The sequence below is a fragment of the Ochotona curzoniae genome, unplaced genomic scaffold, assembly GCF_017591425.1.
Source record: "Ochotona curzoniae isolate NIBS_2020 unplaced genomic scaffold, NIBS_Ocur_1.0 contig_78, whole genome shotgun sequence".
Classification (NCBI taxonomy): domain Eukaryota; kingdom Metazoa; phylum Chordata; class Mammalia; order Lagomorpha; family Ochotonidae; genus Ochotona; species Ochotona curzoniae.
In genome coordinates, this window is record NW_024466559.1 from 878,427 (window position 1) to 904,109 (window position 25,683).

The 25,683-nt window shown below is 46.7% G+C and overlaps 1 protein-coding gene across 1 annotated transcript in view; it reads right to left on the minus strand.

Annotated features, from left to right (window-relative positions):
* The window catches only part of MPP7 (membrane palmitoylated protein 7), a 183,545-nt gene that overhangs the window by 65,849 nt on the left and 92,013 nt on the right, over positions 1–25,683 (minus strand). The window contains exons 4-5 of the mRNA XM_040992549.1: positions 3,753–3,830; positions 1,332–1,412 (exon numbers count right to left, since the gene is read on the minus strand). Coding sequence (XP_040848483.1) covers positions 1,332–1,412; positions 3,753–3,830 — 159 coding nt within the window. The remainder of the gene's footprint in view (positions 1–1,331; positions 1,413–3,752; positions 3,831–25,683) is intronic.

The window sequence follows — 25,683 nt, forward strand, 5'->3', positions numbered from 1 at the left end:
CTGATCATTCTAATTCACGTTTAACCACGCCTTCACTTCTCACAGTAACACATTCCCCATGCTACCTTCTGCTTACACAAGGGGATTTAGACACTGTCATTTATGTGTGCTTTTCATTTGACACCATCTTATTTTCAAAGCATTAATTCCACACCAATTTTAGCATATTTCAAAGGATACCTCTCAAAGAATAAAATCAGCTTTTCCAGTGGGTCATGAAGTTTCTCTCAATACCTCTTGAATACTTACCACAGGCATCATTCAAATGACCTAATTTTAATTACTTTTTGATTAGTATAATCATTCCCACTATGGATTAGTATAATCAAATAGCACTTTAATTGTATGATTATCTCAGATGCAAATTTAACATCCTAAAACAATGCATAGTTCTTATATTGAAGTACAAAATGTATATTTTTAAAGCAATCAAGGCACTCATGACATGAGAATAAAAGAGAGCACATCTTCAAATGCCTTTTCTGGACTAACTACATTTGGAAGAAAAATAAGTAAAACATTCTGGAGGAAACGGATAGAGAATAGAAGCCATGCCCACTAACACTAACTGCTATGTGCATACAAATATATGAATTGGTACTTATATAAATTAATATATATATATATATTTGAAAGCAGAGACAGAGCTAGACAGGCAGAAAGAGATTTCAGCCACTGGTTTAGTTGAACTTCAGTGTTTGCAACAGTTAGAACAAGGCCTGGCCCAAACCATGAGTGTGGGTGGCAGGAGCCTAAGCACATGGGCCATCGCCAGATGCTTCCCAGGCACACAGTACCAGGAAGCGGCATGACAAGCAGGACTCTGCCCAGGCACTCCGCTCCAGGACGCAGCAGCTTCATGTGGCATCTCCACAAGTGCACACACACCTGCTCACACTGCTCCCTTAGCCTGCTCATCAGTTAGCAGAAGGACCAGAGATGAGGAAGAAGAGGAACACTCAGTCGTACAGACAGACTTACGTGTCAAACATGTTGGAATACATGAAGGGGTCCAGGAAAACAAACCTCAATAAAATGACGAGAGGGCTCTGCATTCTATACTCTAGTCTGGCTAAAAGAAAATGACCTTGGAGTGACATGCTGTTTGCCAAATTCGATCCTGAGCTTCCCACCGAGCGTATTTTCTTGAGTTTCTCACAACATAGTCAAAAGCGCCACTCTTTTATCTCAATGGGATCCAGGCTATTAAAATACTGCGTGCTATTGAAAACACACTGGCTTGAAAACTGACGCCTGAAACAAAATCGCTCTGCAGCCTCAGAAGGCGACCCTGGTCAGGGCTATTCATCCCGGGTGCGACGTGTCCTCACCTTCACGCTGGGTTTGGACAGCAGTTTCAATAGCTCTCTGACATCATGGCTGCATGGCTTGCCCTGGAGCTCGTCAGCCAGCTGCAACGGAGATTACATAGGTCAGTTCCCCTCAAGTGATCTCCGCGAGGTCCCATTGTGCTCAAGGCCGAGGCTCCCTGCTGTGTGAGAAGTCAGGGAGGATGCAACAGACCCATGCATCCCTGCTCCTCTTCTGGGGCCAGGCTCTCTGCTGAGGCTCAGCTCCAGCCGTCCTGCCAGCCAGATCACCTTCTGATTTATCACAACGGGGCAAACCCTGCGCTCCATCTACACAGATGGTCTTCTGCCCACGGACAAAGAGCCCTTGTGCAAAGAAACTGGATCAAGCTTTGACACTGCACACACATATACAAGGAAAGGGGCTTCTGAATGAGCTGGTGAAATCCACAGGGCTTCCAAACCCCATGGGAGCCACAGTGTTTAGAGCCAGGTAGAAAAGAACCAGAGGGATGCTAATGGAGCAAATGGTCTGAAACTTTTATTATGTTTACCTACACACCTGGAGCAGTCTGTTCAATGTTAATGAATTAACCAGAGTGACCTGTAACAGACTGACAGCTACTTACGTACAAAAAAAAGCTGACTGCACTTGACCTGACGGCTAGATTTCCCACTCGCTGCGTCTATCTAAAGAAAGGCCTGGAGTGTAGAACCTACCCTATGCTTTCATCAAAAAAAGGCCTTTCTACCCGATTTTAGGCTACAAGAAGCATCACACAGTTTTTAAAGCAAAAATGCAAGATTCTGAGAAGTGCTTACATTTTATTGTGGAAGACATGACTGAAAATACAGAAATACATTTCCGTTTTGAAAAATAAGCTTCTCAAAATGCTGCATGAAATGTCCACTTGCCTCTGCTACTCCTGGCAGGCTGCAGATAGTAGTTGTTATCTCTGAGAACAAACTCTTCTTCTAAGAGCAGGTCATAATATAAATTCTGCACCAAACTTAATATAGTCGTGATAAGTAACTCATTAGATTTCAAAGACTGCTTTTCCCATTTCAAGAGACTATGTGCCAGGAATTTTTAGCTTACAGAAAACGCTCTCCTGCCGCATAATGCATCATAATACATTTTAACATTTCAATGTGGTCCTTAGATGAATTATAAAATTCTTCAGCGTATTGTATGGTGGGTTCTAATTTTTCTAACAGTAATGTTGCTGTAATCTGATTGGGTGTCCACGTCACAGATATTTTTTACACAACTTTTTAAAAACCCTTAGCCTTCTACCTTTTAAAGCTGCTTTTCTTGTGCTGCCACGCACCCTTATTTAGGCAACTGGACACCCACATTTCAAAAGCTTTGGTTCTCAAACAAAAAGTCAGCTTCCTTGCTAATCCACTATGTCCCATCCTCCTAGCATAAAACCCCTGTGGTGACTTAAGCAGTAAGTGTAGCACACACAGCAACCTGGGAACAAAGACTGTGCTGCGGAAACACTCGCCCAGTGGGAAAGCTGCCGCCACACAGGCTGCACAGATGCATCATTTCTAGAAAAAAAAATGGAAGAAAACTATTTGTGGGCTAAGCATAGGGTGCACCACATGGATGGTTGATTAGGCTGTTTTACGTTTTACAGAAAACACATATCAAAGAAAATCAGCTTTCTGAAGGTGGTCCTTTTACAAATTATATGATCGCCCTCGTATGTTACTAAGCTGATTAAATTTTGTTTTATCCCTAATGAAAGACAACATGGAAATGCTATAAATCAGCTGCGTGGTCTCCCTAAAACCCGCTTTCACACTCAGCATCCTTCTCAGCCAGCCCCGTGGCCTTGCAGTTTGCCCAGGTGTGCTCACAATTCATCCGAGTCGCAGAGCGAACAGCAAGGATCAGCACGTCAGAAACCCTCTTCCCTCCTCCCCCACCCGCAACCAGACTTAAAATAAAATTATAGCTACAGGAAATTAACTACTCCATCAATGCCAACTGCCTCTAAAATTTATTTTTAATTTTTGGTTATGAGGGTAATTTGGAAAGGTCTAATATCCATAAATCATTATGGTGCTTTATATAATCCATTTAAAAACAGTCCTGTCTTTCTCGTGTCTTTGCGCCTCACTCCTATCCCAGCATCTGTCAGCCACCAGAGATCTCATTTGTGTATTTTCCACAGCATTCCACCTGGCTGTGACTTTCCTCCTTGCACAGCAGGAGTCAAGAACTTCTCCCCAGCCGAGCATGAAGCCAGGCACTTTCTATGACGTGGTTACCATGGCAGGACAAGGAATGTTACCAGGTGCAAGAATCTTCAGACCAGGAAAGTGAATGGGAACCAGTGGGAGGGCGGCAAGCTGAGGGACAACCAAGCTTTGGGCACGTTGGTGGTTCCTGGTCTGCAGTCACAAGACTGCAAGCGTCTGTCCACTTACGTCTCCGGCCAAGGCTGCAGCGCTGTGCAGAATGGGCCTGGGGCTCTGCTTCTCGTAGCAGTGCAGCTTCTCATGAATCTGGAAGAGAAGCAAAGGACTGTCAGTTTGCCTGTGGTAAGTGATTGCAGATATTAAAACACTGTCAAGATCACATGTTCAGCTCAGTTCCCCAGAATATTCTTAATGAAGGCAATGCACTTGCATGAACCTGAGGACAACACATGCAAGTACACCTGTGTGTGTACATGCCACATATGTGCGTATGTGTGCACAAAATTCATTTGTTACCCTGGCCCGGTGTGTCCAACACAGAGTCACTGTATACAACTCACACAAGAACACAACCTTTGCTCTCCCGCTGGGTAAACATGTCTGTTTCCTAACATGAAATTTTTCAGCTCCACTGCTTCATTCCCTCAAGTGACAGCGGTAGCTTATATTTCTGCTCCAGACTTAAATTATGATTAGAGTGCAACATAAATTGGCAGACACATAGTGACAGACTGGCACAGAAGAGCTGCCAGGAGGGGCACACACTGGTACCAAGTCCAACAGCTCCCAACAAACTTACAACTCCTCCTCCTGCCTAACTGTTTTCTTCAAATTGTTCATTTTCCTCCAAGTTGAAATTACGAAAAAAAAAAAAAGGAACTCTTACAACTGTTTAGCTTAAATAATATCCTTTCTCCTGCTGTAAAAACAATTCTGTTAAATTCACACACCATCTCTATGCCTTGAGAAATACAAGAGCAAGCAGCTATTTTAACGCAACATGAGAAAAACCAAGTTCCTTAAGCCACATGCCATTGTCCCATGAAGCCCCAGGAGACGCTGCAGCGGAAGCATACCTGTCAGCCTGTAAGTTTCACCTGTTTCAGCTCTAACACAGGTGTCCTTAACATCTAATACTTGCAAACTCCAGTTTCCGAAGAGATGAAGAAAAGCGTTCCCCAGTATATGTGAAAAACAGTTGCATGTCTCAATTTCCTGTTCTTAATAGGTACCAAGTAGTATACTCCTCAATTATACTCAAAGCTAACCAAACTCCCTTGTAAAAGTCTGGAAGATAGATTTTACTCTGATGAGCCAGATGTGATGGCTGAGAGAGGATTCTATTACCTTCTAGGCAACCAGGGATTTAACGTCTAGCATCAGGGGAAGGATCTAGATATTTAAGACATTACCAGAAAAATGAGGCCAAACTTTTTACTTCATATCTTGGAATCTGTAAACCCTTATCATATCAAGGGAACAAACTTTTTAAAAAGGGGGAAAGAATTAAGGTTTCATTTGAGAAACTAGAGAAGCAGAATTTTAAAAACCAATACTCCTAAGCTATATTATCTTTGTTTAAATAACTACCTAGAATGAGGGCTTTCTCCACACATACTCACAAAACTCAGCCTCTCACAACCTCGTCTAACTTGACTACACAACTTGCCTCGTCACTTTAACAAACACACAGGCCAGCACCTACTAAACACACATGCGTGTCTATCACCTGCAAAACAGCTGTTAGGAATACTGGGGACGGAATCCTGACGGGCTTAGTACTCTCACCCCTGAGCCCTCCTAGGAACAGGTGGATGGGCGAGCATCTTGCTCTGCCACACAGGGCCTGAGTCCCCTGGGAGACACCCACACAGGCAGTGGCACAGCTGGGGTCACACTCCCTGGAGCCTCCAGCTGATGCCAGAGCTCCTTAGGTCCCACTCGGCCTGCTCAGCAGATAGTGCCCTGGCTTCCTCGCTGTCCTACCAACATACAGCGCCTGTGAGTGGGGCCCGGTTCCCAGAGCTGGCTTCCACTGCCCCTCCTTCCTCATCACCCAGGAGGTGGGTGCGCTGGCCCACGCTACAGTGCTCACCCTGGACTTTGTACTGCGTTCAACTAGTTTTATAATTTCCTCTGAAGATTTCAAAGTGCTGGCAACCCTATGCTGCTACATGTTTCACTTCACCACAAAAGCGAACAGAGGTAGGAAAGTAAAAACGCTCTTCATTTGGAGCTGTTTACTATTTCCAGAAACACGGAGAGCTGCGTTTTGCAGTAGCACCCATAATACCCAGAGAAAATGTTTTTAAAATCCTAATTAACAGGAACACGGATGGACATGACCCCAAGGCTGCCCAAGAGAATGTTCAGTGACGTCCACCACGTTCTACAGCGGCTAGCCGGTATGGTAGCCACCAGCCGGTATGGTATCCACTAGCCACACTGGGCACAGGAACTGTTAGCTGTCACACTGCATTTCTTTCATTTAACCTCAGTCAGATCAGACCGGATGTCCACACATGGCTAGTCACTTTCATGTTATAAAATATGACTTAGTTTCATATTAAATTCTAGAATTTACCTACTGCAGAAGAATCCACTGTGATGCACTCTGGCACCTGTCTCAGTGTGGGAATATTTTGAGAGCCAGGAGATAAAAACTAAACCAATGATGTGGTTGAAATATCAATAATCAACCAGTGACTCAGATTAGACACCAAACACAGCCAAACCTTCAAAAGCTCATTTATTTTAATTAAACATTTCCCTATGTAGATTCAGCCACTCCCACCAGTAACCCAAGGAGGAAGGAGGAGGCAGCTGAAGGAAAAGCAATCACGGATACAGATGTGTGCTGAGGAGAAGAGACCCTGCTAAATTCATTTCATATGATAGAAAGACCATAGTCACTCAAAAGTAAGTGCCTACTCACAAGAACATGCTAGAATAAATAGTTAAGATTCACAAAGCACACCTCAATCTCTATGCACAGGTTGTGCCATTAAATATTCCTAATACATGTAATGAGAAAACATCAGCTAAAATAAAAATCATTTCTATTTACAACTGGTTCTTAACAGCAAACTAGAGTTACTTCCCGAAAATAAATGTTGCATTTCACGGAGGGTACTGGCGCCTACACTCGACTCTGACACCTACAAGAATGGTAGGACTTGTCAGAATGGAGCTTCACTCACCAGAGGATGAGCTAGCTTTTCAGAGGAGCCAGTCCCAGGGCATGCATTTGCTTCCAAGCCTAGAGGACACGGACAGGTATGAGACTGGACAGCTCTGCCACAGCTGTCCAAACCACATGAAAAAAACTAAGGCCACAACGCGAGCCCTGGCTTCCAAGGGTAAAACAGTCCTGCCCATAATGGCTCAGTTGTTTAAATTGCTTGTATGGTAATAACAGCACCCAATCTAAAATTAGCATGCACGCGCACACAAACACACACACACACACACACACACTGACCACTCACCTTCTACACAGAAAGCCTAGGGGTAGTACTAGAGCAATGTTGAGTATAGAAAAGAAAATACTCAACAGGAGCTACGAGGAGGGGCTCTGTGGCTGAGGATATGTGTGATGGACACGTGTGATGTAACATGTCCACAAACGCAGGCTATAGCACCCATGTGTCCACAGCCAAGGAGTCTATCACACACAAGTCCACAGGCTTGGACTGTACCCAGGAGAAAAATAACAGGCTTTGGAAGAAGAGAAGGGACATGGCCCCAGGTGTGCTCGCTTGCCCACATGGGGGCTGGAAACTGGAAGTCAAAGAAGAGGAGATGGCTTTGGGGCAAGAAGGGCTTTTCACTGTTGAGTGCCCATGAGAGCTGAAGGCTCTCTTCCCTCCCCTTCCTACTGCCAGTTTTCCAGGGGACATTCCTGAGGGCTGACTCCATGCAGGCAGAGGTTGCCCTGCCAGTTCTTGCTTTCTCTGGTGGCCCCAGCGCCTCTCAGGGCCCCACTATGTTTCAGGGGATTCTGTAACATTGTCACAGTGTTAGAAGAGCATCACTGCAGGGGCATGGCCTGTCTCTGCCTGTCACTTGCTCCTGGGATGACATCATGGTGCCCACACACAGGACACACAGGAGGCAAAGCACAACAGCCGGCGGCCTCTGTGCTCACATGCACAAGACGCATTCCTGAGGGACACTAACACTCAATGCCAACTCCCTAATGTCGCCTTAAAAATGGTCACGGCAAATGGAGGCGAGGGTCTCAACGAAGCAAGCTGGGTAGGTGCAGGAAACACTTCATTCTGACCGCAGCAGGTGGCACGTGAGGATGCGCACGCAGGAGGAAACAGAGGAAATCACATGGACATGTCCAGGTAGGAGAAAGCCTGAGAAAACAACCCGATCCACATGTTTATTAAACAGCAGGGAGGAGAACCTGCTGCTGGTCAGCACAGCTCTCGCCGCCAGGCTCCTGAGGGGGAACGCGCTGTTGCTGAGAATAAAGACAAAATCCGTCACCCAGAGAAACACACTAACAGCTCCACAGAAGGGATCTTGGAGAAAAACAAGTGCCAGAATTGGTTCAGAGAGGACATCACTGACAGTTCTCACGGCCCACTCTCTCCTCCAGAAGGGGATTTAGAGATCCTGTGCCCACCAGCTCTCACCACATGACACGGCTGAGGAAACCGGTCTGGTTTTCAGGTGAGCTGGGATCTGGGTACACAGCACAGTGTGTGCCCCAACACAACAGACAGCAAAACAGGACTGACCACAGAGACACCTAGCAAACCTAAATCAGCCATCACTGCCTCACACCAGCCCTCCCACAGCTCGCTACTGTAGTACTGAAGAGTAAAGGTGTACGTGTGGATGGCTTAGAAACCCAAGCTTGCTCTGGTGCCCAGCCTAACCCAGCACCTGCTGGTTTCTATCTCAAATCACTACCCCAAGTCCCCACCACCAGAATCTTCTGTCAGTGGCCCTGCCTTGCTCACAGGCTCACTTGTGGGTCAGTGACACACACTCTTCCCCAGGTCCCCATGCAACCAAATCAATGCTCCTCCAGGTTCTGGCATGGCGGGCCCCAGTACTTTTGACTCATTTCCATCTCAGATTTGGCATCTGTAGGTCTACTCTGCATTTCCTTCACCTGTTCCCACAGGTGATGAAACTTCCTAATTAGGGACAATGTCCCTCGAGTTCACCACTGTCTCCCAAGAGCTTACACGCTAACCCCTCCATAAAACAGAGGCTCCAAAGTTACAACTGTTACTGAATGAATGAAGTGTGCAGGGCCTTAAGGTCACAGCGTGACAGGACGTGTGTGATGTTTTCTCCTTTGCCTCTCCAAATGATGAGAAGTGCCCAGCCTTGAGGAAAAAGAGTTAAGTGCCACACTCTAAGGGAAATACCTAATAATTGAAGATACACACCTCTCTGCAGCCTAATCACCAACCATTCCCATTGTCTCAACTGCCATTACCCTGTGTGAGTACATGTTTCGTGATTTCCAAGGGTTCCTAGACAAACAAAATTTACTTAGTTACAATTTTTTTTTCTAAATCCTTGCAGTTTTTACACAACACCATTTACACAAATGTTCTGAAGACACCTCTTAAAGAAAACAGACTTGGGCCCAGCGCGGTGGCGCAGTGGTTAAGGTCCTCGCCTTGCACGCCCGGGATCCCATATGGGCACCGGTTCTATCCCAGCAGCCCCGCTTCCCTTCCAGCTCCCTGCCTGTGGCCCCGGAAAGCAGTCGAGGACGGCCCAAAGCTTTGGGACCCTGCACCCACGTGGGAGACCCGGAAGAGGCTCCTGGCTTCGGATCGGCATAGCATCGGCCGTTGCGCTCACCTGGGGAGTGAATCATCGGAAGGAAGATCTTCCTCTCTGTCTCTCCTCTCTGTATATCCACCTTTCCAATAAAAACATAATAAAAATAAATCTTTAAAAAAAAAAGAAAAGAAAACAGATTTATCAAAATAAGAAATTAGGACAGAAGAGAGTCTCCAAGCCTGTCTCAGAGAACGGGAGTTGCAGACAGCAAGCCAGAAGAGACGTCCTGCATGTCAACTCCTCTACTGCCCCAGCTGGCATGAGCGATGAGAAAGGGAGCTCTAAGTCAGATGTGCCAACCAGTCTGAACTCATCTTCTAACAACCAAAAAGTTTGGGGAGTGAGAGACAAGGCTAGGAATGACAGGAAAGTCAGCTTTGGTCAAACGCATTTTGGTGCCTGTAACTGGGGAAATGTGAGACTGCCTCTTAGCTGAACTGAGTCGTTCAGTTCATTGGCTAGAGGACTGTCCCAAACAGCCCTTAAATGGCTTTCATGTAAAGGTTGAGCGCCCAAACCTAAAAACCAATCCGAAGTCTTTAAAAAACTATTTATTTTCATTGGAAAGGGAGACATATGTAGAGAAAAAGAGATACAGAGAAAAAGATGTTGTGTCCACTGATTCACTCCCCAAGTGGTCGCAGTGGCTGGAAATGAGCCAATCAGAAGCCAGGAGACAGGAGCTTCTTCCAGGTCTCCCACATGGGTGAAGGGTCCCAAGGCTTTGGGCCATCCTGGACTGCTTTCCTAGGCCACAAGCAGGGAACAGGATGGGAAGCAGAGCAGCCGGGACCCAAACCAGCGCCCATGTGAGATCCTGACGCATACAAGATGAGGATGTTAGCTACTAGCCTACTGTGCTGGGTTCTAAGCATTTTGGGTCAGGGATGCGTAACCAGTATTGATATATATAGTATTGAAAAATTAAAGCAGGAATTAAAAAGTTGACTTGTTTAAAATGATTCATTCAAAACAATAAATTTATTTAGACAATTTAAATGTATTTAAATAACTACATATATTTATTTAACATAATAGGTATGTTTAAAAAAAAACCAACATCCTGGAAATTAAGTCATGAAGATAAACATTTTAGAAAACTGTAAATTTCTAGCTTATAAATTTGCAATGTCTCTCATTCCTGCTTGAGAGAAAACAGCTGGTACCCCCTGTGCCTCTGTCTTCAATCTGTCAATGTGCGACACTGGCTAAAGCACAGGGAGAGAATCAGCCTCACGCAGGCTTGCATTCAGAAGAAGCAAAGCGAGAAGACTTCTCAGATCACTGTAGCTGTCCCTTGACACCCAAACCAAGCATTCACACATGGCAGTTCCTTAAAGGTGAGACGCCACATGAACACTGCAGTCACACCCACGAGCCATCCGCTGGCCACCCACCAGTCATCCCCTCTCCCTGAACTTCACCTCTTCTGCCCCGGTAGACTTTTGCACTGCTGCACATTTGGAAACTGGTGCAGGCGGGTCCCCCAATCGCTTATACTTCTCACAGTATAACCACAGCAGTCACATCTGCTGACCTCACCAACAAAGCAGCTAAGCCTGCAGGGAACAAGTGCTTTGCCCGGCAGTGAGACATGCCTGCAGTGCATCCAGCCTGGGTTCGACTCCGGCTTCCCGGCAAGGCAGTGCAGACCCTCAGCCCGCCCCTGTGACCGGGGACAGGTGGGCACTCTCCTGGCCCGGAGGCTCCAGCACGGTGGCCATCAGGAGACTGAATCAGCACATGAGAGTGTTATCTCTCTCTGCCTCTCAACTAAATTACGGGGAAAAAAAAATAAGGATTGGGAAGCTAGCAACCTCAAGGTCGCAGACGTAAATTTTGTAAAATTCTAGCATCTGTTTGGAATCCCGAGTTTTATCATTGAAAAACATTATTTGCAGTTGTCCTTGAAATGATAGGCTCATTTCAATCACCTGAGAGTTTCAACCTAAATCAACATGACTCCCATAGGTGTCCAAGGAAAAATGCAGGCAGCTGAGTTCACAAATGAAGGCCAGGATCATGGTTTTCCCTTGGTAATCAGAATTTTGCTTTGCCAAAAGTATAAAGATGTATCCTCAATGGTTAAGATTTCAGGAAATGGGCCCAGCGCGGTGGCGCAGTGGTTAAGGTCCTCGCCTTGCACGCCCGGGATCCCATATGGGCACCGGTTCTAATCCCGGCAGCCCAGCTTCCCTTCCAGCTCCCTGCCTGTGGCCCGGGAAAGCAGTCGAGGACAGCCCAAAGCTTTGGGACCCTGCACCCGTGTGGGAGACCCGGAAGAGGCTCCTGGCTTCGGATTGGCACAGCATCGGCCGTTGCGCTCACTTGGGGAGTGAATCATCAGACGGAAGATCTTCCTCTCTGTCTCTCTCCTCGGTAGATCCGTCTTTCCAATAAAAATAAAGTAAATCTTTTTTTAAAAAAAAAGATTTCAGGAAATGAATGACTTTTCCTGCTTCAAAAAAAAGCGCATTACAACACTGGGATGTGTGTGTGTGTGTGTGTGTGTGTGTGTGTGTGTGTGTGTGTGTGTGACTACACTTTGACAGCATGGTGGTGAAGAACTTGAAAGACTCTTGAACTAGCAGTGCTGGTGCCCTGGTGTGGATCTACACAGTGGTGGCGTCAACAGCTGTAACCCACTAACCCAGTGAAACTGCAGTGTCATCGCAGCTTACCATGGAAACAGCTGTGACCTGGTATACAGCCTCAGGGGTCCACAGGGCCGCACTTTGACAAGAGCTGCTGTACCCCGACTCAGGCTCAGGAGCATCACTCGCTCTGCACTTGTGGGGGACCCCAGTCTCCACAGCTGCAGCACAAGCCCAGGCCACTCTGTGTGCCACACACACCTAGGCTGACTCGTGACTTGTGCTACTGTAGGCACTAGCATGTGAACCAGTGGGAAGCTGGAGTCAGGATGGCACCGGCCTTGACCCAGGCACTCCGACGTGGAGCACAGCACCTCAGGTGACAGCTGCTGACCCAAAGGCCCTCCAAACGGTGGCTCGCACACTTGAACTGAAAGCTTGGCTCGTTAACGTTTATCTTTTCTCCTATCTAAATTTGGTCTTTCCTTTTAGCAATCTGTGGTGCTTCCTAACTTGAGAGTTTAGTCAGTTTGCATCTACCGCAATCTTTATTTTCCCTGCTGTCTTTGTATGGACTACCTCACTGGGAGTGCTACTGATTAATTATTTTGTTTCTTTTACTCTGTGTCTCATCTCCCAGTGGACTAAGACTAACACACTCAAGGGACAAAGATTGACTACCTTGAGCTTTTCCATGCCTATTTAACTTGAGTTCTGGAATTAAACGTTCCCTTCCATTCCTGTCCGTCTTCCCAAATATCACATGGCTTTCACAACATCTTACATCTCAACTCACTTCTTACTGTGTCCAAATATGACGCTCACACTCTAACATACACTTCACGGGGATCTTCAAAATGCTCATATAAAACATATATCACACGTTAATTCCATTTTTACAAACTTTCTGTATCTCTTGGTGTGCTCGTGCATAACACGTTGATTCTGTTGGTGACATTTGTGCTTTCCGTGAGTGTGTGTTTATTCTGGGGGTGTGCTGTGCCGTGTGTCTCTGCTTTGTTTGCACGCAATGTGCACAGCTGTGTCAGCCATGTTGTACCTCATGCCTGTGTGTTTATCTGTGTTAGTACTGGAGGCAGGCTGTGCTGCTGCATGTGTGCACATGCTAATTCTGGTGGTATGTTGTGCTGTGTGCGTGTGTGTGCACATGTGTATGTTAATTCCACTGGGGGTGGTGAGCTTCTTGACTCCATGGTGCTGGCTTCTCTGCAGTTTTAGGAGCTTGTTGTCACTCTGCCTCACATGTCCCGTCTCTCTCTCTCTCTCTCTCTCTGTTCTCTGGGTATCCAGCTGCCTATGTCAGATGTTCTCACCCTGAGCCTTTCACCTGTCAGCTCACCTTTCTTCTCCTGATCAACTTTCACCATTCTGCAACTGTAATATACAGATGCCTTCTCCCTGACTGTCTCCTTCGGACACACTGACAAAATTTCATGTTCATGAATTCTCTTCAGTGATATCTGATCGGTTAACTGAGATCTCTATCTTAACAAGTATGTCTTTAAAAGTTCCATTTCTGACTGTGTCCGCCCATTCATTCCCAACCATCTCTGGTCCGTAGCTCAAGGCTATAAGGTCCTCTTCCTCCCCACTTGGTAACAGGTGTATCACATACCGAGTTAGCGGACATTACACTCACATACTCCCGGCAATCCATGTGCCTCCAAAAAGTACATCAAATTACAGAACTCCTGGAAATGTTAGATAGATAGATAAACACAAGTTACTACGTAGGTCATAAAAAACATGCACTGCCAGTATCAACCGCAAAGGACGTAAAACAAACTGCCCTATTTTCTCAAAGTTCACAGGGTATAGGGTGAGGAGATTTTCATTTAGTAACTGCTTTGTTTTAACTTGCTTTTTAAAATATTACTTTCAAACTTTATTTTAAAAGTCCAGAGAGAGAGTGTGGGGAGAGAGAGACGGAGAGGGAGGAATGGGGGAGTTGAGGAGATCCCCCATCTGCTGCTTCACTCTCCGAGTGTCTACGACGGCCAGGGCGGGGCCAGGAGCAGACAGTGCTCGTCTCCCACCCGAGAGGCAGGGTGCTGTCTCCCAAGGGGGTTCATCAGCGGGAAGCTGGAATTAGGAGTGGAGCTGGGATTGAAACCCAAGCACTGTGACATGGGGGGTGTGGAATTCTAGTGCCCTGGGTGGCCTTCTACTTTGCTTTCTAACTGATTTTCTCAAAAAAGAAGAAAGAAAGAAAAGAAAAGAAATGGAAGTCTGTGAGAAAAGAAAAAGAAAAGCAAAGAAAAAACAGAAAATTTTTGTGTATATTTTTAACCTCAAAATTCTATGCTGCAGAAAAAGTCTATTTTCCCTACAATCTTTTTTTAAGATTTATTTATTTTTATTGGAAAGTCAGATATACAGAGAGGAGGAAGAGTAATAGAGGAGGATCCTCCATCTGCTACTTCATCTCCTGTGTGGCCTCAATGGCTGGAGCTGCACGGAGCAGAAACCAAGAGCCAGAAACGTTTTCCTGATCTCCCATATGGGTTCAGAGTCCCAAGGCTTTGGGCCATCCTCTACTGCTTTCCCAGGCCACAAACAGGGAGCTGGATGCAAAGCAGGGTCAATGGGATTAGAACCGGCGCCCATAAGGGATCCTGGTGTATGCAAGACGAGGACTTTAGCCACCAGCTACTGCACTGGGCCCTATTTTCCCTACAATTTCATATCTTAATGGCCGAAGGAAAAAAAAAAACCCCTGCTAGTTATGCTTGGTGGTAACTGATGGCTACAATGGTGGCCAGAGGAGGGTGGAGTCTGCCTCTGGCCAAACCTTGAATGGATGGCGGGATTCTGGCGGGCCCCTCAGGCTGTGAGACCACCGTTGCACCAATGAGGGGCACAGACCCATATTCCCCCATCAATAAGGGCCAAGGTGACCCCAGTCACGGATTCCGTGTCAAGGAGAGTTTAAAAAACCCTTCCCCCTCTCTTCCATGTTCTTCTTCCTCTGCAGCCCACTCCTTCACGTCTGTCCTTTCTGCTGCCTGGGGAAGGGCGGCCCGTGACCGTGGTTCCCTGAAACAAAGGCCATCTAAATTGTTTTCATACATTCGGCTGAGTTATTCTTTCCCTGGTTGTCGGCGAATCTAACATTTTGGTGAGTGGCAAATCTAACATTAATAAGTGAATGAGGCCAGCCTGTGGTATTGTGTATACTACAAATGAGCAGAGATTTTAAAAAGTAAAAAAATGCACTGTCACACCAATAGGGCAATATAATTGAGCTAGGTCTTCTCATACTGACACTTGTAATGTGCATGTTGTTAAAATTTATGAGTGGGAGCAAACTTTTAAAGCATACTATATTTTATTTCATCTATTATCATTTATTCGAAAGACACAGTGAGAGAGATAGAGTGTGTCTCCCATCTGTGGTTCCGGCCAGAACAGCTGGGGCCGGGCCAGGCCAAAGCCAGGGAGTCAAGCACCTCCTCGGAGTCTGTCATGTGGTGGCAGGGCCTCAAGCCCTTGGGCCGCCTCTGCTGCTTTCCCAGGTGCATTATCAGGCGGCTGGATCAGAAGTGGGGCAGCCAGGACTTCAGCCAGCCCCCACACGGGTGTGGGCATTGCAGACAGTGGCTTAACCCAATGGAGCACAATGCCAACATACCAATTTTAAACGCGGAGTAAACTTAGAATTGTGTGGGGTCAAGGGATAAACAAACTCTAAGTGTGCCAGGCACGTCTCCGTGTAAACCTGAGTGAGGATGTCAAACGCTTGAGCGGGCTGCACCCACGGCTTTATTCACACTTTCTATCCGGCAGACTCTAACGCTTTGCTATGTTTTGTCTGACTTTCTGCCTGTGTGTTTCAGACAGTGGATCTTGGGTAAAAGGAGGATGGGGAGGGTGTGTGCTCTGTGAGTGCCTGCAATGACCCCCACACCAGACAGCTCTAGGTCGGTGGCTCTGTGTACCCCGAGGCTCGGCACACTGCTGGATGCAGTCGGTTCCTTCACCCCTCTGCGCCAGCTGCACCCCAGCGAGGGTGGAGGGCGTGGCAGCCTCACACACCACCGGATCCCAGGCGATGCAATGGCCTTGCGGTGGCCTGCAGAAAGCAATGATGTCGCAGCTTCTGCCACTGCACTGGCGTGAAGCTGCAAGAGGCCAAGCCAAACTGCCCTGTGGAGTTTCAGGACTTTCACCAATGTCAACCGGGGACCTGACATACTATGGATTTTTCAAATATGGCAGAAATCAACACATTAAGGCGGTAATGTGTGATTTAGAAATAAGCACCGTTGGAATCACAAAATAAACAAGCAACCTGGAAAGAAGGTAGACAGCACTGAAGGTTATTCAGGCTTCTCCACTGTTGGCTTCTGTGGAGACTGAGCAGCTGCAAGGAGCACATGCACCAAGCCTCAGCTCGCACACACACCTGCTCAGCTGGGACACCGGGAGCACACGCACCTGCTCAGCACGGGACACCAGGAGCACATGCACCAAGCCTCAGCTCGGGACACAGGGAGCACACACGCCTGCTCAGCCTGGGACACCGGGAGCACACGCACCTGCTCAGCCCGGGACACCGGGAGCACACACACCTGCTCAGCCTGAGACACCGGGAGCACACACACCTGCTCAGCCTGAGACACCGGGAGCACACGCACCTGCTCAGCCTGGGACACCAGGAGCACACGCGCCTGCTCAGCCCGGGACACCGGCAGCACACACGCCTGCTCAGCCTGGGACACCGGGAGCACACACACCTGCTCAGCCCGGGACACTGGGAGCACACACACCAAGCCTCAGCTCGCACACACACCTGCTCAGCACGGGACACCGGGAGCACACGCACCAAGCCTCAGCTCGCATGCACACATGCTAGCCCAGGATACCCATGTGCCGGGTCTCTCCTCCTGCGCGGCAGTTCCAACAGACAACTCGGACTCTACCATCTGAACCAAGACTCCGCAGGCCTGACAGACTTGTCAAGAAGCAGTGGCAGAAAGCCCACTTCCTAATGAAGATGAAATAATACTTTACATCAAGTTCTAAAGGAGAAAAACAAATATAATGAAACACAGAACTTATTATTTTTTTTTAAATAAGGCTTTCTGAGCTATAGAAATCACACCAGCTACGCTGCTGACTGCTTCTCGGATATCTAATTACTTGTGTGTGCCAAATCCTGAGTCAACGGTGATAAATTAACTTGTTCGCCATATTTTCCTTTTAACCACTGCCAATTCTAATACTTTATGCAGATAATGACTTCTGGTGTTGAGTGGAATGAACATGGAACATTCCAGTTACTAGTAATTATGAAATTAGCAACGATTGACTGTGTGCCCCATACCATGTCAACCCCTTTCACCTTCTCAGTAACCCTGTGACTACAATGATTTCCACACCACGCATCACAGGTTTCGTTGAAATGAAATAAATAAATGGTTTCTTTTTGATTTTAAAAAACATTTTATCTATATGTTTAAGAAGCAGGGTTACAGAAAGAAAGAGGAGAGAGAATCTTCCATCTGCTGGCTCACCCTCCACATGGCTGCAACTGCAGGAACTGAACCAGGCCAATGCCAGGAGCCAGGAGATTTTCTGGGTCTCCTGGGTGGGTACCTGGATCAGAAGTGCAGCAGTTGGGACTCCAACTGCTACACATATGGAATCTAGTACTACAGGTACCTACTACACCACAGTGGCAGCCCCACAATAAAATGTTTTGATGTGCTTTTAACAGTAAATAACTAAAACAGAAGCAAAGGGATATCAAGAGGAGTCACCAGATGGAGGGACCAGTCTGAGGCCACAGCTCTGGACTCCTTGGAGAGAGAAGGCTCTAAGCCTAGAGGTGAGGGATAATGACAAGACCAAAAGAAACCATAGGGAAAGAGACAAGGAGATCCCCCATCATAACGGCACCCCACACTTGCACTAGAGATTCCAGACTGAGCCATAAGGTCAAAAGGACAACACATAGGCAGGCAGAATACGAGGCAGGTGAGAATGTGTATACTACCAGGTGTGGCTAAGGATGACCTTGCCTCAAATGGTGCTGGGGCAACTGAAAACTCACATGCAAAAAAAAAGGCACTCTTTTCCTTGCCCTGCCTCACACCACAAATGAAAACCAATAGAATGAGGCCAGCACTATGGCATAGCAAGTGAAGCTGCCACATGTGACATTGCATCCCATACAGGCACTGGTTCGAGTCCAGGCTACTCCACTTCCCATCCAGCTCCCAGCTAAGGACCAAAGGCTCGGGACCCTGCACCCACATGGGAGACCTGGAAGAAGGTTCTATCTCCTGTCTTTGAATAATCTCAGTTTCAAGCACTGCGACCAGTGAACCCGCAGATGGAATACCTCCCTCAGTCTTTCTTCCTGTAACTCGGTCTTTCCATCATTTGATTCAATCCAGAGGACCAAGAATAAGAATACATTTGCAGGAAGCCTCCACAAATGAGTTGATCACTCATTCAGCCAAAGCGTGCTTCTAACTTTATAGTAGCAATAAAGCGAAATATGTTGGGGCTGGTGTTGTGGTACAATGAGATAAGCTGCTGTCTACAATGCCGGCATCCTATATGGGCCTGAGTTTAAGTCTTGGCTACTCTACTTCTGATTCAGCTCCCTGCTGATGCACCTAGGAAAAGCAGCAGAAAATGATCCAGGTGCTTGGGTCCTTGCCAATCATGTAGGGAAACTGAATGGAGCTCTTGGCTCCTGCCTTGTCTCGGGGGTCTTCTGTCCAGCAGGCCCCAAGACCAACGAGGGGTAAGGCAACGCATTCCTCGGCAGCAGAATCCTGGAAGACAATACTGGTGAGGGATGTCTGTCTATTTGAGGGAAGTTACAAGCTCACAGAGAGTAGGAAAAGAGGGCAGGCAGAAGGATGGACTGATAATACTCCCACCTAACAAGTTGTGACTGACTAGTGAGCATGTGTATATTTCTAGACCCTCCAATGGAGTTACAGATCATGTTTCTGCATGCAGTACAGGAAGCTGTGCCTCAAGGCAAACTCATTACATAGAGCTGAAAAACAGGCTGAGTATAACACTTGGCTTCCTAGAGTTGTTTACCAAGGAAGTCTTATCACAGCTCCTTTCAAGAGACAGAGAAGAGAGACTGGTGTGCAGCCCACTGCTCTTGCTCCATACCCAATGAACAGACCAGGTTGGGGTCTCAGTGGAGACTCCTGTCAGGGTTTCCCCTGGGGGACATAGTGTGCTCTGTCCCTATCGACTCTCACATGGCTAAGCAGGCAGAAATCCAGTGGCAATCTCCTACAGGCTGGTCCAATCGCAGCTGTTACAGTCATTTGGGGAGCAAACCAGTAGATGAAAGATCCCCTCATTTCTCTCTCTCTTTCTCTCCACCCCCCCCCCACACTTTCAAACAAAGAAAGAAATAAAAAGAAAATACAGGTGTCTATCTCTGAGAGCTGCTGGCGGCACTCAACAAGGCATTTGGAGATCCATCAGTACTCAAGGGGCTCATTTGAACTGTTCTCAGAAAGCTTGTGCAGGACACTAGCAGAGTGTTATGAAAAAAGAACAGAGGCACCCCACCCAGACTGATGAGAATTCACATTTTGACGGTAGGTTTTTAAGCACTAAACTAGCAGCTGAGAAGTGACAGCTAAGGGAGCTGTCAGCAGACAAACGGAGAAGATGAAAAACAGACTCCTGTTGCACAGACAGAAGATGTGACTCAGGGGGTACCCACAGCAGCAGGGGAGAGTGAGAGGAGACACTAAGGCAGGAGGGGCTCAAAGACGCTGGGATCCAGTGGCTACAAGGGCTGGGGTGCAGACCAGGAGCCCCAAAGCACCCCATCACTTCCATGGGTGCAGTTACTAGCACCATGGGTGAATGCTCAAGCAGCCTTGAGATGGCATGTCACCCAGACCTGAGCAAAGGCCACCACCTGTTCCAGCAACAAACATCTACCTGTATGAATCTCAGTTATAACTTTGCACTTCTGCAACCAATGATTTGAGAACCAATAGTGAGAGAATACCATGCAAGTTTTTTTTGATTGTTATTATTTATTTGCAAGGCAGCCTTACAGAGAAAGAGAGAAACAGACTCTTCCATCTGTTGGTTCACTTCCCAAGGGCTACAATAGCTGCACTTGAGACAGGCCAAAGCCAGAAGCCTGGAACTCCAGCTGGGTTTCCCATGTAAGTACAAGAGCCTAAGCACCTGGACTATCATCCACTGCTTTCCCAAGCCATTTGCAGGGAGCTGGGTGGGGTTGGAAGGGAGCAGCAGGGACTGAGCAGGTGCCCACATGTAATGCCAGTGTGACAGGCATTAACTCAACGCATCACAATGTCACAATGTCAACCATATGCTTACTTTCACTGCTGTAGCTCCACCATCCAAGATAATATATAATGTGATTTAATGTATTCTACATGGATGGGTCCTATAATAACATCTGTGATCCCCTGGAAGTAGAATAAATTATTAATCATAAATACTTCTGCTGCAAAGCTCTTTATGGGACATAAGATTTCACAAGTGCTTTTCATACTGCTGTGGCTTGAGTTTTGTCCTTTTCTTTTTAACCCATCTGGGGGCAGAACTGGGCTTTCCTAAAGCAATGGGCACCACCTAGTGGAAGCACCTGAGACTAGAAGGTACTTGGAGATACAACCCCAATTCATCAAGCACCCAAGGGTGACCAGCTCCAGACTTACTCAAAGGGATGGCCAAAGACACATGTCAACTGCACGAAAGGCTCAAACCCTTGCCATCTGCATCATTTAAAACATACCAATTTAAAAGGACAAATTCACAAGCAAAGTTTTTCAAGTTAGCAGTTACCACCACTTAATTCTGAAAATTACTTTCAGAAAGACTAAGCCAAAGCACAAAAGAAAATGAGGTCATAATTAAAATATGAATTGCATATGACAAATGCGTATTTTTGGATAGTGAAAAGTCATTTGGCAGGGCGGACAGCATAGGCATACTCTTTATTAGGAGTGTGTGTATAATATTTTGATTCCAAAAACCAGGGCTTAAAAACCCATCATGTGAAATTCAGTTACAAAGCAAGGGAGACTAAGAATACTTTCAGATACAGTGTTCGTCTACCATCTGCTGCCTCCCAGGTACGTTAGCAGGAAGTTGAACAGGAAACACAGGGCAGCCAGGACTTGGACCAGGCACTCCACTACGGATGCAGGCCTCTCCAGCACTGGTTTGGCCCCTGTGGCCATAATGCCCATCCCTTTCATTTGACTGTCAATGAGAGAGAACAGGAACCAAAGGAGGTGTAACCCAGCACAACACACCTGTGTGCTAGCATGTCGCTGCCAGCACAGCCCAACAGCAACACCTTGTAATACACATCACCCTTTCTTCAGCCTTACCAGCAACTAGGTAGGTGATGTATGCCCATCAAGAAAGGAAACAAAGAAGGTAGGAAGTTTTAATAAGAAAATGGATGCTAACTTTTTACAGGGCACCTGGCAGATCAACAATAACTCCCTAAACACAACTATCCTTAAAATGGGTGTTGTGGTGCAGTGAGGTAAGCCAGCATCCCACATCCAGTGCTGGAGCCCAACTCCTCTGCTTTGCCGGAGACTTCAGCTAATGTGCCTGCAAGACAGTAGAGGATGGATGGCTCAGGGATGTGGGTTCTTATGATTCACAGTGGACCACTTGGAACTTCTTTTACTTACACAAAAGCCTATAATTTCACTTTGCTTTTCATAATTAATAGAAATTACACTAAAATTTTATATTATGTAATATTTAAATACCATTTTGAAACTTTCGAAAATGTTAAAGATCTCTTGAATATATTATGTGAAAATGGAAAGAAATATAAAAACCAATGTAATTCAATTCCTTTGTTGCATTATGTGATCACTTCTAACCATAATCACCACACAACGCCCCTCACCCCTGGCCTGTCAATTATAGGACATAGCACTAACTGATAAACTAACAGTGTCTTTCCACTTCAAATAAGTTGGGTTTTTTAAAAAGGCCACTTTTTTTTTGTCATCTATGTATGTCATAAAGATGTCTGAACCTGAGTAAGCTGAAAAACCAGCCTACAGCCATCCATTATCCATGTATAATCATGATGCTTCAATAAACAAACCCAACAGGGTATGAGCATGAACAGCAGGCCACACGGCAGCCACTCAGGCTTTTGTGAAATGAGTGGAAAACATGCACTTTGGGCAACCCAAGAGTCTGCAAGCCAAGGTTTCCCATCTCCTGCTAATCAAGCAATCTCTCTCCAACAACCAGCACGTATAGAAGCAACGTGAGCGTGCAGGGAGAAATCACACACACACACACAAATCATACACACACGTACAGATGATGAAGGCATGCAGGGAGGAATCACACACACACTCACTCTCACACACACACACACACACACACACACACACACACACACACACTCTCTGTCCAGAATACACAGTGTCAAACACTCATACCATGTCCAGAACATATACTCTCACACGCTTAAATTCACATCCCAAGCAGAACACACAATCGGTTACACTCACACCCTGCCCAGGACACACACTCACACATACACACATTCATACAAACATGCCCTTCCTCAAAGATCACAGTAACACATATGTTCACATCCTGCGCAGAACACCACACACACTCTCATACTACTCACACTTGGACTCACAGACACACACACACAAACACATCCTAGCCAGAAGAACTTCACTCTTCAAACCACCGCACACATAATCAGACCAGGTGCTAAAAGCAGGTTCTATAGATACTTCCCACCAAAGGGGAACATTAGAACAGGGCACGGGCCCCAGGAGCCCCCCCGGGGGGGGGGCAGCGTATAAAAATAAACCAGACCTCAGACTTGGCTTGGGGCTACCCGTCCTCAGCCTCTCAGACAGGCTCTCGCGGAGGCCCAGCGAGCCAAGGAGCCCATGCTGGACGGGGTCTCGCCACACACATGCCTTTCCTTCTGCCTCCAGACAGAAAGCAGACTTTCCGTGTGGATGTACATTTTCACACTTACGGCAAATGATCAGAATGAGGAAGTGTGAGCGCACACCTGCAGGCATTCATGATATATAAACAGAGACGTGGGATCCGAACATAGAAAGGAATTCCTACAAATCAACTGGAATGAGGCAGATACCCCATATGGGTAAGGCAAACAGGCCAAGGGTATAGAAAGGAGACTGGCCCCAAAACACATGCTCAGCCTCTGATTTTGGAGAAAACACAAACAGAAACCAGGAGACACTACTGCACACAGATCCCACCAGCCCAAACCAAAATCAGCCTGCTTCAAGTGCTGACATGGCTGGCAAGCCAGCAGAGTGCTCCACCTGAACCCTGCTGGATTATATATGAGGTGTGGGGTGTCCCAGGGAGGTTCATAGGCGCCAATCACCACACCGCCTCTAACAGTGACATATTGACAGTGGAGAAGATGTCACGATGTAGCAAGTAAAGTGGCTGCATTTGATACAGACATCCCACACAGGCACCCATTTACGTCCTGCTCCACTTCCAATCCAGCTCTGCTGCTAATGCATCTGGGAAAGCGATGTATGATAGCTAAGTGCTTGGGCTGCTGCTAACCATGGGGAGACCTGCATGAAGCTCAGGGGCCCTGGTTTTTGGTCCTGATAGTGCAAACTTCTAGGGAGCACAGCAATAAATGGAAGATATCTCTCCTCCTCCTCCTCACTCTTCCAAGCAAATAAAACTTATTTGAAATTTTTTTAAAAATTAAAAAGATGGTCTTAGGATATGGGACTCATGAATGCACAGACCAGCTTTCACTGAAAAGACCATTCCCCAGCAGGAGAGAAAGAAACAAAAAGAGATCTTCCATTCACCGGCTCAATCTCCCAAATGGCCACAACAGATCGAGTTGGGCCAGGCCATGCCAGAGACTTTAAACTCTGTCCAGATCCCCCATGTCTCCCACTTGGGGAACAGGGATTTAACCACTTTGAGGAATCCACTGCTGCTTTCCCAGATGCCTTAGCAGGGAGTTGGATTTGATGTATAGCAGCTGGGATTCAAACTGGAGTCCATCTGAGATGCAGGTGGCAGTGGTTTAACCCACGATGATGCTGGCTCCAGGGGAGAGATCATTAATGATTAAGTCACATAACGCTGCACATGACAGTGGCCATGTCTGAGCAAGAGCTGTTTTCCATCAGCAGAAAAGAAAAATGCACAAGCCAATATTAAGGGAGGAGGTAGGTGCTGCAAGAAGATGTGCATTTAGTAAGTGTGAGTCCTCTTAGAGCAAGTTTAAATCACAAGACAACATCTCATACTGTCTCTGTGGATACCAGCTCCAGGTGGAGGGCTGCCTCTGGCAGGGGAAGCAAAGCAACAGTCACATTCTGAATTGAAGCTAACCTGCACTACTTTCTCTCTTGCTCATCTTGAATGCTACTAATATTCCATACATCTTAACAGTGGAGTTAGCCAACTCGAGAATTTGCTCAAGAATTTCTCATAATAAACTGCATAGATTTTCACTGTGATTAAAGGATATTAAAAGGCAAAGACACAAATGTATTCAGGCAGAAAATCCTGTCCTGGAAAAACATGGAACTCCAAGCAAATGTAGAGGAATGGTGCAGTCCCTGGCATGTCCGGTCTAACAAAATGGAAGTCAGAAGTCCAGGATGATGACAATGAACAGGAGGAGGAGGATGATGGCATTAAGCACATTTCATGCATGAACTACTTACACCCATAACAATCACACAGGTCAACACTACTAATATCCCCCATTGTGTATATAAAACAAGTGAGAAAGTGAAAAACAGTAAGATAATACCACAGAGATTGGTCTTGTAGTGCAGCAGACTCAGCCACTGCTTGGGATTGCCCATATTCCACCACAGAGAAGCTAGGATCAAGGTTTGCCTCCAGTTTCAACCCAGCTTCCTGCTAGTGTGCACCAGGAGAGGCAGAAGATGACAACTCAAGTGCTTAAGTCTTAGGTGGGAGACCCTTATCTGAGTTCTGGGTTCCTGGCTTGGGCTTTGCCCAGCCCTGGCTGCCCACAACTGCTAGGGCTCAGCCAGGCTGAATCCTGGAGGTGGAACTCCATCTGGGTCCCTCAGATCAGGTGGCAGGAACCCAAGCATTTGATTCATCATCTGCTGCCTCCTATGGCATGCATGACCAGGATGTAGATGGAAAGCAGAGAGAGGATTCCATCCTAGGCACTCAAGATACAGAATACAGACATTCCAAGTAGCAGCTTTACCTGCTGTGCCACATCCAACCTTGAGTTGTCCTTGAACACAACCTGCATCTTGTGTACTCCTGCATGACTGTGAGAGGCGAGAAAGAACCAACACTCAGGCCCTCTAGGCCATATCCCAATCTGTCCCATCTGGGGCTTTCTTCCCATCACCTCCTACACATCAGACAGTGCAGCTTTCTGTATCTTGCACACTGCTGGTGTTGCGATGCTATAGGTTAAGTCACCGGTATCCCACATTGAAGTACTGGTTATAGAGTCGGCTGCTCTGCTTCCAATTCAGCTTCCTGTTAATGGAAATGTACCAGAAACATACCTGGAAATGTAGCAGAAATGGCTCAAATGCTTAGGCCCTGCCACCCATGTGGAAGACCAGGATAGCATGCTTGGCTCCTGCCCTAGAGCTGCCCCAGGCTTAATTTTTTGTAGGCAGTTGGAAGAGAATCAGCGGATGAGAGCTCTCTCTCTTTCTCTGTCA